Raw genomic sequence first — 13,639 nt, 5'->3', positions numbered from 1 at the left:
GGGACTCCTCAACTATTTTGGTAACTTCCAAACGGGGTTAAGCACCCTTTTAGAGCCACTACATGTGTTATTGCGTAAAGGTGAGAACTGGATATGGGGAAAAAAACAAGTAATTGCTTTTGAGAAAGCCAGAAACATTTTATGCTCCAACAAGCTGCTTGTATTGTATAACCTGTGTAAAAGACTTGTGCTAGCATGTGACACGTCGTCGTACGGAGTCAGGTGTGCATTACAACAAGCTAACGTTGCAGGGAAGTTGCAACCTGTCGCCTATGCTTCCAGGAGCTTGTCTAAGGCCGAAAGGGCCTACAGCATGATTGAGAGAGGCATTAGCGTGTGTGTTCGGGTAAAGAAAATGCATCAGTACCTGTTTGGCCTCAAATTTGAGCTGGAAACTGATCACAAGCCCCTCACATCCCTGTTCGCTGAAAACAAGGGGATAAATACTGATGCCTCAGCCCGCATACAATGGTGGGCACTCGCGCTATCAGCGTATAACTATACCATCCGCCACAGACCAGGCACCGAGAACTGTGCGGATACTCTCAGTCGGCTACCATTGCCCACCACAGGGGTGGAAATGGCGCAGCCTGCAAACCTGTTGATGGTGGTGTAGCCCGCAGACTTGTTGATGGTCATGGAAGCGTTTGAAAATAATAAATCACCTGTCACGGTCCGCCAAATTAGGACTTGGACCAGCCAAGATCCTCTGCAGTCCTTAGTAAAAAACTGTGTACTGCATGGAAGCTGGGCCAGCATCCCTGTTGACTTGCAAGAGCTAATCAAGCTCTTCCAGCGGTGAAAGGATGAGCTGTCCATTCAGGCAGACTGCCTGTTGTGGGGTAACCGCGTAGTACTACCAAAAAAGGGTAGGGAGACGTTCATCTCGGATCTCCACAGCACACACCCGGGTATAGTAATGATGAAAGTGACAGCCAGATCCCACGTGTGGTGGCCCGGTATTGACTCTGACTTGAGAGTCCTATGTACGGCAATGTGCTCAGTTGAGCAACGTGCCCAGAGAGGCACCACTAAGTTTGTGGTCCTGGCCCTCCAGACCATGGTCAGGGATCCATGTCGACTATGCGGGCCCATTTCTCGGTAAAATGTTCCTAGTGGTGGTGGATGCTTTTTCAAAATGGATTGAATGTGAAATAATGTCGGGAAGCACCGCCACCGCCACCATTGAAAGCCTGAGGGCCATGTTTGCCATCCACTGCCTGCCTCAAATATTGGTCAGTGACCACAGGCCATGTTTTACCAGTGCCAAATTTAAAGAATTCATGCCCGCAATGGGATCAAACATGTCACCTCAGCCCCGTTGAAACCAGCCTCCAATGGGCAGTCAGAGCGGGCAGTACAAACAATCAAACAGAGCCTTAATAAGTCATAGAAGGATCACTCCAAACCCGCCTGTCCCGAGCTGCCGCACGAGACCCCACTCACTCACAGGGGTGCCCCCAGCTGAGCTACTCATGAAAAGGGCACTTAAAACCAGACTCTCGCTGGTTCACCCCAACCTGCATGATCAGATAGAGAGCAGGCGGCAGCAACAAAATGTAAACGATGGTCGCGCAACTATGTCACGGGAAATTGATCTGAATGACCCTGTGTATGTGCTAAATATGGACATGGTCCCAAGTGGATCGCGGGCACGGTGATAGCTAAAGAAGGGAGTAGGGTGTTTGTAGTCAAACTAGACAATGGACAAATTTGCCGAATGCACCTGGACCAAATGAGGCTGCGGTTCACAGACTGCCCTGAACAACCCACAGCAGACACCACCTTTTTCGAGCCCACAACACACACCCAAAGGATCAACGACACACCGGACCAGGAAATGGAACCCATCACGCCCAACAGCCCAGGCTCACCTAGCAGCCCTGCATGGCCAACAACACGCCAGCCCAGCGAGGGCACAGCCAGAACAGACATTTGTACCGAGGCGGCCCACCAGGGAAAGAAAGGCTCCCGACCGCCTCACCTTGTAAATAGTTTTCACTTTGAATTTGGGGGGGGGCGGGGGGAGTGCTGTTGTGTATCTGTAAAGCATGCACTCCCATGTTCCGCCACCAGGAAGCTCATCCCCTCAAGTCCCAAGGGATGCCAGCATCCCTTGGGAGCACTGTATATAAGCCTGTTCCTCACTCTGGAGTGTCTTATTAAAGACTGAGGTCACTGTTACTTTAATCTCCCTGTGTGCAGTCTCATCTGTGTTAGGAACACAATACCAGAGACTACAAATGGCTTTGCAGGATGCCCTTGACCAGCTGTGGGCCTGGAAGGCCCGGCTGTAAACTGCAATACCTCAGGTGGGTGGCGGCAGTCTGAGCTGGCTAGATGACAGGTAGCGAGACATGCAATTGCGGAGTGGCAGTGATGGGGTCAGAAATTCTGTTATCCTGAGAGAGGACAGCAGGTTCCTGCTCCACTGACACTCCCCCGGCGCAGCACCCCAACCAATCTGCTGGAGCACAGATCGGTGGCCAGCTGCGAGTAACGTGAATTCCCCAGTCAACTGTGGTGGACCCAGTGACGATGGCAGCAGTCAGAGCTTGCGTGGTATCCAGCTGAAACTGCATGAGGACAGTCTGAGACTTGATGTCATCAACCATTGTCTGCATTACAGCATTAAGATGTTGCGTTGCTTCTGCCTGTGCTGCAATGGAAGCCCGTAACACGTTTCATGAGGTCTGGTTCCCCACGGTCCCTCTGGGAGTCCACCATCGTCTGCAGACTGAAAATGATGGGCTCCATGGTCTGCGCAGAGCTCTGTGCAATGTTCGAGGCGGACTCCTCCACACTCCTTACCATTGCCGAGAGGCACTCGGGCACCTTTGCATTGCACCTGTCATGTTGGAGTGCATGACCATCACCGTTCTTGTGAACGCCTCCCCATCGAGGTCCTCATCTGAGTCCTGTGCAGCAGAACTTGAGCAAGAACACTCCCTCCGGGGAGCTGTCTCTCGAGCTAGCCTTTTCCCTCGGCCTTGCTGCAGCCTGGTAGGCTTCTGTGCGTCACCCAGTGCAGACCCCTCTAGTAAGCTCCCCATCGAGGTCCTCATGTGAGTCCTGTGCAGCAGAACTTGAGCATGAACACTCCCTCTGGGGAGCTGGCTCCCGAGCTACCCTTTCTCCTTGGCCTTGCTGCAGTCTGCTAACGAATGCATAGTGTCTGTCTCTGAGCTGCTGCCTGCGGATGAGAGACTCAATGATACTGTATTTGGGGCCTCCTCCTCTTCTCCCTCGTCACTATCATTGGTGGGGGGGGGGTGGAGGTAGGCTCAGGTACAGGCTGGCCTGCTTGCTGATTATCTGAAAGTATAAATGGCACAAGACTCACGTTAAGGTGAGGGCAGGGGCGCAGGAATGGAGCAAGAAAGTCCGACAATATCAGGAGCTGGAAAGTGAGTTGGAAGTGGGATGAGAAAAGGAGGGCATAAAGATACCATTGTTGCCCCCAGCCGACGGCTTCCCCCAGTCTCTCTCTCTGCCAGCTCTGATGTTTTCTCTCCCACAGAAGGCCACGAAAAAGTGTGTGTGGATAATCTCAGCAATATTCTCGGCAAAAATCCTGAAAATAATCCAAAAGCTAGAAGCAGCTCCAGTGGCAGTGAACTCCACACGGTTCCATGGTTCGGCCACATTTCCGGCTTCCTCGTACGTTGCACTGTGCATGCGCGACCGAATCAAGTGCCCATGTGCAAAAAGGGGTGGGGTCCAATGTGCATATGTGCAGAAGGACACACAAAAAACTAGTGCAAAAAATCACTGTGATAACTCCCCTGCTCTTCAAAGGCTGCTGACTTGCAGTGGAAGAGACTGCAGATGGCCTTAGCGGATGACGTCGTGCAGCTCTGGGCCTAGAAGGCCCAGCTTCGGAATGCACCATCTTGGCTGGCTGGCTGACAGGCATCAACAAGGGCACTGGTGGAGTGGCAGGGTGAGAGGATGAATGCTGTCATCCTGAGAGAGGACAGCAGGTTCGTGCTCCATGGAGCCACAGCCACTCCCATGAGTCGGCGCCTCAGCGATCCTAGAAATCTGTTGGAGGACAGATTGCTGGATTGCTGTGACATCCTGCAAGCCCATTTGAACACTGGTAAGCGTAGCCATAATGGCAGCAGTCTGAGCTTGCGTGATAGCAAGCTGCGCGTGCATGACTGCAGTCTGAGTTTCTATTGCAGCACTCTGATGTTGGGTGGTGTCTGCTTGTGCTGCAGTGGAAGCTGAAACATCTGCCATCAGATGCTGCATTCTGTTTGGGTCTGCAAATGTGCGAATGGAGTTAGCCATCACTTCTATACTGGAAAGGATGGGCTCCAAGCTCTGCGCAAAGGCCTGTGCCAAATTGGTGCTTGACCCCTCCATGCTCTTTGCCATTGCATGCAGGTTTTCTAGTAGGTCTGCCGTTGCACCAAGCATTTCATTGTGTATACCTGCCCCAACCAAGTGCTGATTCCTCTGCAGCAGAACTCATGTGCGACCTTCGCCCTCTGGGGAGATGGCTCCTGCGCCACCTTTGCCCCTGCCCTGGATGTAAGTCACCTGTGCCCGGTGTCTCACCGCGTGCAGATCCAATGTCTAAGCTATCCTCTAAAGTATGCGGATGTGTCAGTATCTGAGCTAGTGGCTGCGAGTGTGAAATCGATTGACAGCACTGTGTATTCAGCATCACAGCCTTCTTTCCCTTCCAGTTCTTACTTCTCCATCACTGCCTGGCCAGGTTGCAGCTCTTGGCTATCTGAAAGGAGAAAGGCACAAGGGTAGGGTTGCGGTGAGGGAAGGGGAGGGGGGGGGGAAGCAAGAGGTGCATGCTTACACCACCTGCAGCTTGCAAATCAGAAGGGATTGTGGGATGAGGGGGAAGTGGAATGTGAGGAAAGTGGGATGTAAGAAGGAGGATTAGGTATGAGGATGCCGTCATCTTCAATTGTTTCAGCCTTGCCATTGTCCACGGGCTCAGCGATAGCCGCTCCAATAAGTTCCAGCATTGGCTCCTTCATGGGAGTTAGGTCATGCAGGCGCGTCTGTTATTATGTGGGTAGCTCCTGCTGCCTGTGGTTATGAGCCACCTTGCTCTGCAAGAGAGAGGGATGTGCGTCAGTGAGTGTGGTGCAATGTGTTTGGGTGATGTGCCTGTCACGGTTGAATAGCTGACAGTGCGTGTGAGATATGGGTGTGAGGCTTGCAGCAGTGCTAAGTGTGTAAGGGTGAGGTGAAACTATGAATGTGAGGTATGAGTCCTGATTGATATAAAATTGTTGGTACTGATGGGGGTGTGGTGCATTGGGCAATGTGTGAGGCTAGTGGTGCAGCTGATGGGATATAGCATTTGAAGATGAATTCACTGACCTTGACCACTCATGTAAGGTCAGTGAACATTTTGTGGCACTGCATCCAGGTCCTCGGTGATTGACTTCTGGCATTGACCACTATGGCTTTCTGCTCCCACTGCCTTCTTTGAGATTGTCTTGATGACTTCCTGGCCCTCTGTGGATAGAAGACCTTTTTCCTCCTGTCCACCTCATCCAGCAATGCATCCTCCAGTGCAGCATCTGAGAACCTTGGAGCACGCTCTTTGCCCTGCTGCGCCATAATTCAGTGTTCTTCTTGCTCACATTCTCTTCCCCAGCACTTCCAGCACCTGCCCCAGCCAGTATGCACTACCGCTTTAAGAGCTGAAGGCTGGCTTTAATTAGTGCAGGATAGCTTTAAGTGGTGCTAGCTTCGCAAGAACTTGGGGCCCCTCTGGAGGTGCTGAGCCACTGAACAATGCGGCTAGCGCTTCCTCAACGCTGCAATAATTTTACTTAGCTGGCAGCGCGAAGTTTGCCTGCTGTCTGCATTGGACTCAACAGGCAAGGACTGATCGTACATTGCGATACCAGTGCCCATTTTCGGGGGCTATCGAATTTAGCCCCCAGGCTTTGAGAACATGATTTAAATGAATTATGTCTACATTACTGTTCTGCCTTTGTAAGAAATAAAAGTAATGTTAAAAAATATCAATATTTTTACAGAATGTATCAGCTTTTCATTTCCAATTAAAAAAAATTGAATTCAAGTTTTCAAACTGCCATTGTGGGATTTGAACTCATGTTCTCTGGATAATTATTAGTCTAGGGTTCTCTGGATTATTGGCCCAGGTATACTAGATGTCACAGCAAGCAATGAATGCAAGGAGTTTAACACGATTTCCATTCCTTACCTCTAACAGGGAAGGGTTGGTCTGACAACTGATGGAAACACAGCTTCCAATAAGCAGTCCGATGATAAATGACCTCAGCAGAATATGGTCCAGCAAACGGCTTAAAATGTTTTGAGAGATTTTGTCTTCGACACTCCAGTCATCCTAAAAATGAAATCAACTGAAATTAATTATCAGAATCTTCTGCACCTTAGGAGGGAAACATCTGCATTACAAGCTTTGTAATGTAGTTCTAAATCAAAACCTTGATTGGAGGCAAGTTATTTATGAAACATAATCTGAATCAAGCAATCCTGCAAACAAACATGAACTGCACACGTTAGAGAAGATTGGTGTGGTCTTACTGATATTTACTCCTCAAATCAATATCAGGTGCTGAATATCAAGTGTCACAGATTTATTAAGCAGTACATGTAATAGTATGTAAACTTACACTTAGAAGTATTAAAGCCAGACCTAATGATGATTGGTTGGGGTAACTCGTCGCCACTGTCAAGTCCTGACTTACACAAGACACATGCTGAAGTCAAGGTCACTCAGGACCTGCACCTTTAATTCCAGCTCTCCAGTGCTGCACTTGCCTGAGACCTCTCTTTATATACCTCAGTGGGACAGGTATGGAGTATCTCCTGCAAGTGCACCTCTGGTGGTAAGGTATGCCTATTGTTACAGGTTATATCCAGTTACAGTCATGTATAGCATGGTATGATACAATTATATACAGTAATGTGAGATACATGACATATACGAATCCTATGTTTTTGTTCAAAATACTACCAACGATGTCTCCGCAAGATCCTACAAATCTCCTGGAAGGACAGATGCACCAACATTAGCGTCCTCGACCAGACCAACATCCCCAGCATTGAACCACTGACCACACTTGATCAGCTCCTCTGGGCAGGCCACGTTGTTCGCATGCCAGACACAAGACTCCCAAAGCAAACGCTCTACTCGAAGCTCCTTCACGGCAAACAAGCCAAAGTTGGGCAGAGGAAATGTTACAAGGATACCCTCAAAGCCTCCCTGATAAAATGCAACATCCCCACTGACAGCTGGGAGTCCCTGGCCAAAGACCGCCCTAAGTGAAAGAAGAACATCCGGGCGGGCGCTGAGCACCTCGAGTCTCATCGCCGAGAACATCCAGAAATCAAGCGCAGGCAGCAGGAAGAGCGTGTGGCAAACATGTCCCACCCGCCCTTTTCCTTAATGACTATCTGTCCCACCTGTGATAGGGACTGTAGTTCTCTTATTGGACTGGTCACTCAGGACTCATTTTAAGAGTGGAAGAAAGTCTTCCTCGATTCCGAGGGACTGCTTAGGATGATGATGACTTTTTATATCTTTTTCTTACTCCTTCTATGTGACACTCCATGTTAACATAGAAACATAGAAAATAGGTGCAGGAGTAGGCCATTCGGCCCTTCGAGCCTGCACCTCCATTCAATAAGATCATGGCTGATCATTCCCTCAGTACACCTTTCCTGCTTTCTCTCCATACCCCTTGATCCCCTTAGCTGTAAGGCCATATCTAACTCCCTCTTGAATATATCCAATGAACTGGCATCAACAACTCTCTGCGGTAGGGAATTCCACAGGTTAACAGCTCTCTGAGTGAAGAAGTTTCTCCTCATCTCAGTCCTAAATGGCCTGCCCCTTATCCTAAGACTGTGTCCCCTGGTTCTGGACTTCCCCAACATCGGGAATATTCTACCCGCATCTAACCTGTCCAGTCCCATCAGAATCTTATACGTTTCTATGAGATCCCCTCTCATCCTTCTAAACTCCAGTGAATAAAGGACCAGTTGACCCAGTCTCTCCTCACATGACAGTCCAGCCATCCTTGGAATCAGTCTGGTGAACCTTCGGTGCACTCCCTCAATAGCAAGAACATCCTTCCTCAGATTAGATCAAAACTGAACACAATATTCCAGGTGAGGCCTCACTAAGGCCCTGTACAATTGCAGTAAGACCTCCCTGCTCCTATACTCAAATCCCCTAGTTATGAAGGCCAACATACCATTTGCCTTCTTCACCGACTGCTGTACCTGCATGCCAACTTTCAATGACTGATGAACCATGACATCCAGGTCTCGTTGCACCTCCCCTTTTCCTAATCTGCCACCATTCAGATAATATTCTGCCTTCGTGTTTTTGCCCCCAAAATGGATAACTTCACATTTATCCACATTATACTGTATCTGCCATGCATTTGCCCACTCACCTAACCTGTCCAAGTCACCCTGCAGCCTCTTAGCGTCCTCCTCACAACTCACACCACCACCCAGTTTCGTGTCATCTGCAAACTTGGAGATATTACACTCAATTCCTTCATCTAAATTATTAATGTATATTGTGTAAAGAGCTGGGGTCCCAGCACTGAGCCCTGCGGCACTCCACTAGTCACTGCCTGCCATTCTGAAAAGGACCCGTTTTTCCCGACTCTGCTTCCTGTCTGCCAACCAGTTCTCTATCCACATCAGTACATTACCCCCAATACCATGCGCTTTGGTTTTGCACACCAATCTCTTGTGCGGGACCTTGTCAAAAGCCTTTTGAAAATCCAAATACACCACATCCATTGGTTCTCCCTTGTCCACTCTACTAAGTTACATCCTCAAAAAATTCCAGTAGATTCGTCAAGCATGATTTCCCTTTCATAAATCCATGCTGACTTGGGCCGACCATGTTTTGGCATTACATAATACAACTCCATACATGGTGAATTTAAATGAGCTAATTCCCATCTCCCTTATCAATACGTTTTAGTTTAAACAAGTTATTCTTCTGCAACTCCCCATCTTATTGATAGTTTCACTCATCTTACATATAATTGCTATGTTACCAAGTGAAACTTCTAATTATAAATTTGCACCGTTGCATATCGATCTCTTGCTTCTAAAAGGGATGATGTATTCACAGATGTTTCTCTCTGCAAAACTAACTGCTCTTCCTGCACTTATTAAACAACTGATTAAAGTTCTTTGATTAAAGGTACTGTACCTCAGGAAGGATATATTGGCTTGGGAAGGGGTACAGAGCACATTCACCTGAATGATGACAGTGTTTAAAGGGTTAAATTATGAGGACAGATTGCATAAACTTGGTTTGTATTCCCTTGAGTTTAGATGGTTGAGGGGTTATCTAATTGAGGTATTTGAAATGATAAAAGGGTTTGAGGATAGAGAGAGAGAGAGAAAAACTAGAATGCAGAACAAGGGGGCACAATATTCAAATTAGGCCATTCAGGACTGAAATCAGGAAGCATTTTTTCCACACAAAGGGTAGTAGAAATCTTGAACTTGCTCCCCCAAAAGGTTGTGGATGCTGGGTCAAGTGAAATATTTAAGACTGAGTTTGATAGTTTTTTGTTAGGTAAAGGATATGGATCAAAAGCAGGTAAGTGGAGTTGAGATTAATTTAGAGAGGTTTACATCAATAACTAAGTTTGTCAATGTTGGTTGGACATATTCCAGGAGGTTTCATAACATGGACTCTTACCCCCAATCACCATGCCCTCATGCTACTGCCACTGGTCGCCCAATATGCCAATCCTCATGTTGCCCCGCCTTCTTAAGCCATATGGAAAGCGAACAGACTCTTCATTATTGATTGGCAGTCAAGAATTATCCAAACAGCCTTTTTTACGATCTCCTTTATGTTTTTATGGCCCTATGATGTTTCTCCTGGGTTGCTTGCAGCAGTGCCCTGGAGATAAAGCTTTAATTCCTGGGGACTTTGGGGTAATCCTTGAGGGCTGCAAAGCCTAATTGTAACAGAGTTTCAATAATGGAGGACTGCAGCTATGCTAAGATAAACTCGGATTAGAGAAACCTTTGTGGTCAAAATTGACGAGGGTTCTCAAAATGAGCCAGAAATGCTTCCTTAATCAGAATGTTAAATGCCCAACAAGGAAGGATGAAGTGCTGGACCTGGGTCTGGGCAATGAAACAAGACAAGTGACCTGAAGGGAGGAGAACACTTGAGAAAGAGAGACCAGAATCTAGTCAGGGTCACACTAAAAATAGATAAAAGGTGTTGGACTACAAATTAAATGAAAGGGGACCCAGACAAGCCAGATGAATTGGTTGGAAAAATGACAGCTCAAACTGTGTATGAGATATTTAAATATGAGATGGATAAAGTACAGGTTAAATACATTCCAACTAGGAGTAAAGGGATGAATCAAAGGAAGAGGCACAAAGGATAAGGAGAACTCAGCAAAAATGAGATATAAAAAAGCTTTTGATACATAGGGCTAAAAATTCAGTATCACCCCGTTTGGGGGTGGTAAGACTCGTGAGGCATGAGACTTTACGCCAGCAGCGCTATGGACTGGGCCGCGTAGGAGGGGCTTGTCATGTATCTCACACTACTGTATATAACTGTATCTTACCATGCTATACATGACTGTAACTAGATATGACCTGTAACCACAAGCATACTTTACCACCAGGAGTGCACTTGCAGGAGACACTGCATACCTGTTACACACAGGTATATAAAGGCAGGTCTCAAGCAAGTGTGGCACTCGAGAGCTGTGAAATAAAGGTGCAGGTCCAGAGTGACCTTGACTTCAGCATGTGCCCCGTGTAAGTCTGTACTGCAGGGTCAGGACTTTACAGTGGCGACGAGTTACGGGATCACAGAATCCACAAAATGGCTACCAACAGCTCAGATGAGAAATACAATGCTGGAGACACTTGGGAGGACTTTATAGAAAGGCTCCAGCAAAGCTTTGTAACCAAAGACTGGTTGGGCAACGATAAGGCAGGCAAGAGAAGAGCCCATCTCTTAAACAGCTGTGGCTCGAAAACATACGCCTCAATGAAGGACCTGCTGGCACCCGAGAAACCAGCAAGCAAGTCGTTTGAGGAGTTGAGCACACTGGTGAGAGAGACCACCTGAAGCCAGCGAGCAGCCGACACATGGCCAGACACAGGTTCTACAACTACAGACGCTGTGTGGGCCAGAGCATACCCGACTTTGTGGCGGAACTTCGGAGGCTGGCTAGTTTATGTGAGTTCTCTGATGAACTAAGGAGAGAAGTATTGAGAGACTTTTTTATTGAAGGAATAGGCCACGCAGGCATATTCCGAAAGCCTATAGAGACCGAGAACTTGACCCTAGAGGCAGCAGCACTGGTCGCACAGACATTCTTGGCAGGAGAAGAAGAAACGAGGTTGATCTATACTGCGGGTACGACAACTAACGAAACATCGGAACAAGGGGTTCACGGCGTGAAACGAGCCGCTACCCCCACACACAGACAAAGGCAGGAGAGCAGGCCTTCAACAGCAGGCAGTGGCGCCAGAAGCCATCAAGGGCCACAGGAACGGCCGTTCACACCTCATCAATCCACAATGCGAGCAATCAACTACAGACTGAGAGAAGCTCAAGAGAGATCAGCCAGACGCAGCTCATCCTTCGGAAACAATGGAAGCGGTCTGTGCTGGAGATGTGGGGGAAGGCACTCAACAAGGGGGTGTCGATTTCAGCATGCTGTTTGCAGAAACTGCAACTATACAGGGCATCTGGCTCGCATGTGCAGAAAAACAGCAGCTCGGCTGGTATACAGCCTTCGAGTGCCACACTTGCCTGAGACCTGCCTTTATATACTTGTGTGGAACAGGTATGCAGTGTCTCCTGCAAGTGCACCCCTGGTGGTAAAGTATACTTGTGGTTACAGGTCATATCTAGTATCAGTCATGTATAGCATGGTAAAATACAGTTATTTACAGTAGTGTGAGATACATGACACGTTTTGTGTACTCAGGATGTCCCAAAACACTACATAACCAATGAAGCACAGGTACTAAGTGTAGCTATTGTTGTAATGTAAAGAAACACAGCAGCCAATTTACATGCAACGAGGTCCCGCAACAGTAATTTAATAAATAAGCAGTTATCCTGGTTTAGTGAAATTGGTTGAGACACAAAGACTGGCCAGGACAACTCCTCTACTTTTCTTCAAATTGTACCATGCGAGCTTTTCCATCCACCTGAGTTGCAGATGGGGCTTCAGTTTAATATCTCATTCAAAGGACAACGCCTCTAACAATGCAGCATCCTTCATTATTGCACTGGTGTGGCAGCCCACACTGTACACTCAAGTCTCTGGAATGGGGCTTCAACCCATGACCTTCTAACTTTTGAGGCAAGAGTGCTACTACTCGGCTAAAGCTGACACTTAACATCAAATAGAAAGGAAGGTTCAGAAGGCCAAAAGAGTATACACTTAAAGGAAAGAGGCTGAATGGTGTGGATGAACAGAGAAACTTCTGAATTTCTATCTCTTTGACCTCTATCTCTGCAACCTCCTCCAGCTCTACAATCCTCCAAGTTACTCCAACTCTGGCCTCTTATCCATCTCCCACTTCCTTCGCCTCATCATTGGCAGCCGTGCTTTTAGCCATCTAGGCCCTAAGCTCCAGAATTCCCTCCCTAAACCTTTCCAACTCTCTCTCCTCCTTTAAAATGCTCCTTAAAACCTACCTCTTTGACTAAGCTTTTAGTCACCTGTTCTAATATCTCCTTTTTCGACTCGGTGTAAATTTTTAAGAACATAAGAATTAGAAGCAGGAGTAGGCCATTCTGCCCTTCGAGACTGCTCCGCCATTGAATAAGATCATGGCTGATCTTCAACCTCAACTCCGCTTTCCCGCACGATCCCCATATCCCTCGATTCCCCTAGAGTTTGGAAATCAATCTATCTCAGCCTTGAATACACTCAACAACTCAGCGTCCTTAGTCCTTTCAGGTAGAGAGTTCCAAGATTCACAACCCTCTGAGTGAAGAAATTCCTCCTCATCTCAGTCTTAAATGGCTGTTATCCTGAGACTATGTCCCCTAGTTTTAGACTCTCCAGTCAGAGAAACAACCTCTCAGCATCTATCTTGTCAATCCCCCTCAGAATATTATATGTTTCAATGAGATCAGCTCTCATGTTTCTAAACTCTAGAGAGTAAAGGCCCAATCTACTCAATCTCTCCTCATAGGACAACCTTCTCATCCCAGGAATCAATCTAGTGAACTTTTGTTGCATGTATGTTCTTTCTCAGGTAAGACCAACACTGTGCACAGTACTCCAGGTGTGGTCTCACCAAAGCCCTGTACAATTGTATTAAAACTTCATTACTCTTGTACTCTAACCCCCTAGCAATAAAGACCAACATGCTATTTACCTTCCTAATTGATTGCTATACCTGCATTCTAACTTCCTGTGTTTCCTGTAGGATACATAAATCTCTCTGAACACCAACATTTAATAGTTTCTCACCATTTAAAAAATATTCTGTTTTTCTATTCTTCCTACCAAAGTGAATAACCTCACATTTTCCCACATTATACTCCATGTCACCTTATTGCCACTCACTTAACCTGTCTATATCCCTTTGCAGGCTCTTTGTGTCCTCCTCACAGCTTACT

At 47.3% G+C, this 13,639-nt stretch overlaps 1 protein-coding gene across 1 annotated transcript in view; it reads right to left on the bottom strand.

The window, feature by feature from the left end:
* Positions 1-13,639, bottom strand: part of LOC139279576 (cation channel sperm-associated protein 4-like) — a 134,494-nt gene that overhangs the window by 51,763 nt on the left and 69,092 nt on the right. The window contains exon 6 of the mRNA XM_070898699.1: positions 6,212-6,355. Within this exon, the coding sequence (XP_070754800.1) occupies positions 6,212-6,355 (144 nt within the window). The remainder of the gene's footprint in view (positions 1-6,211; positions 6,356-13,639) is intronic.

This window comes from Pristiophorus japonicus, chromosome 14, assembly GCF_044704955.1.
Source record: "Pristiophorus japonicus isolate sPriJap1 chromosome 14, sPriJap1.hap1, whole genome shotgun sequence".
NCBI classification, from domain to species: Eukaryota; Metazoa; Chordata; class Chondrichthyes; family Pristiophoridae; genus Pristiophorus; species Pristiophorus japonicus.
This window is presented reverse-complemented; position numbering and strand designations above follow the sequence as displayed.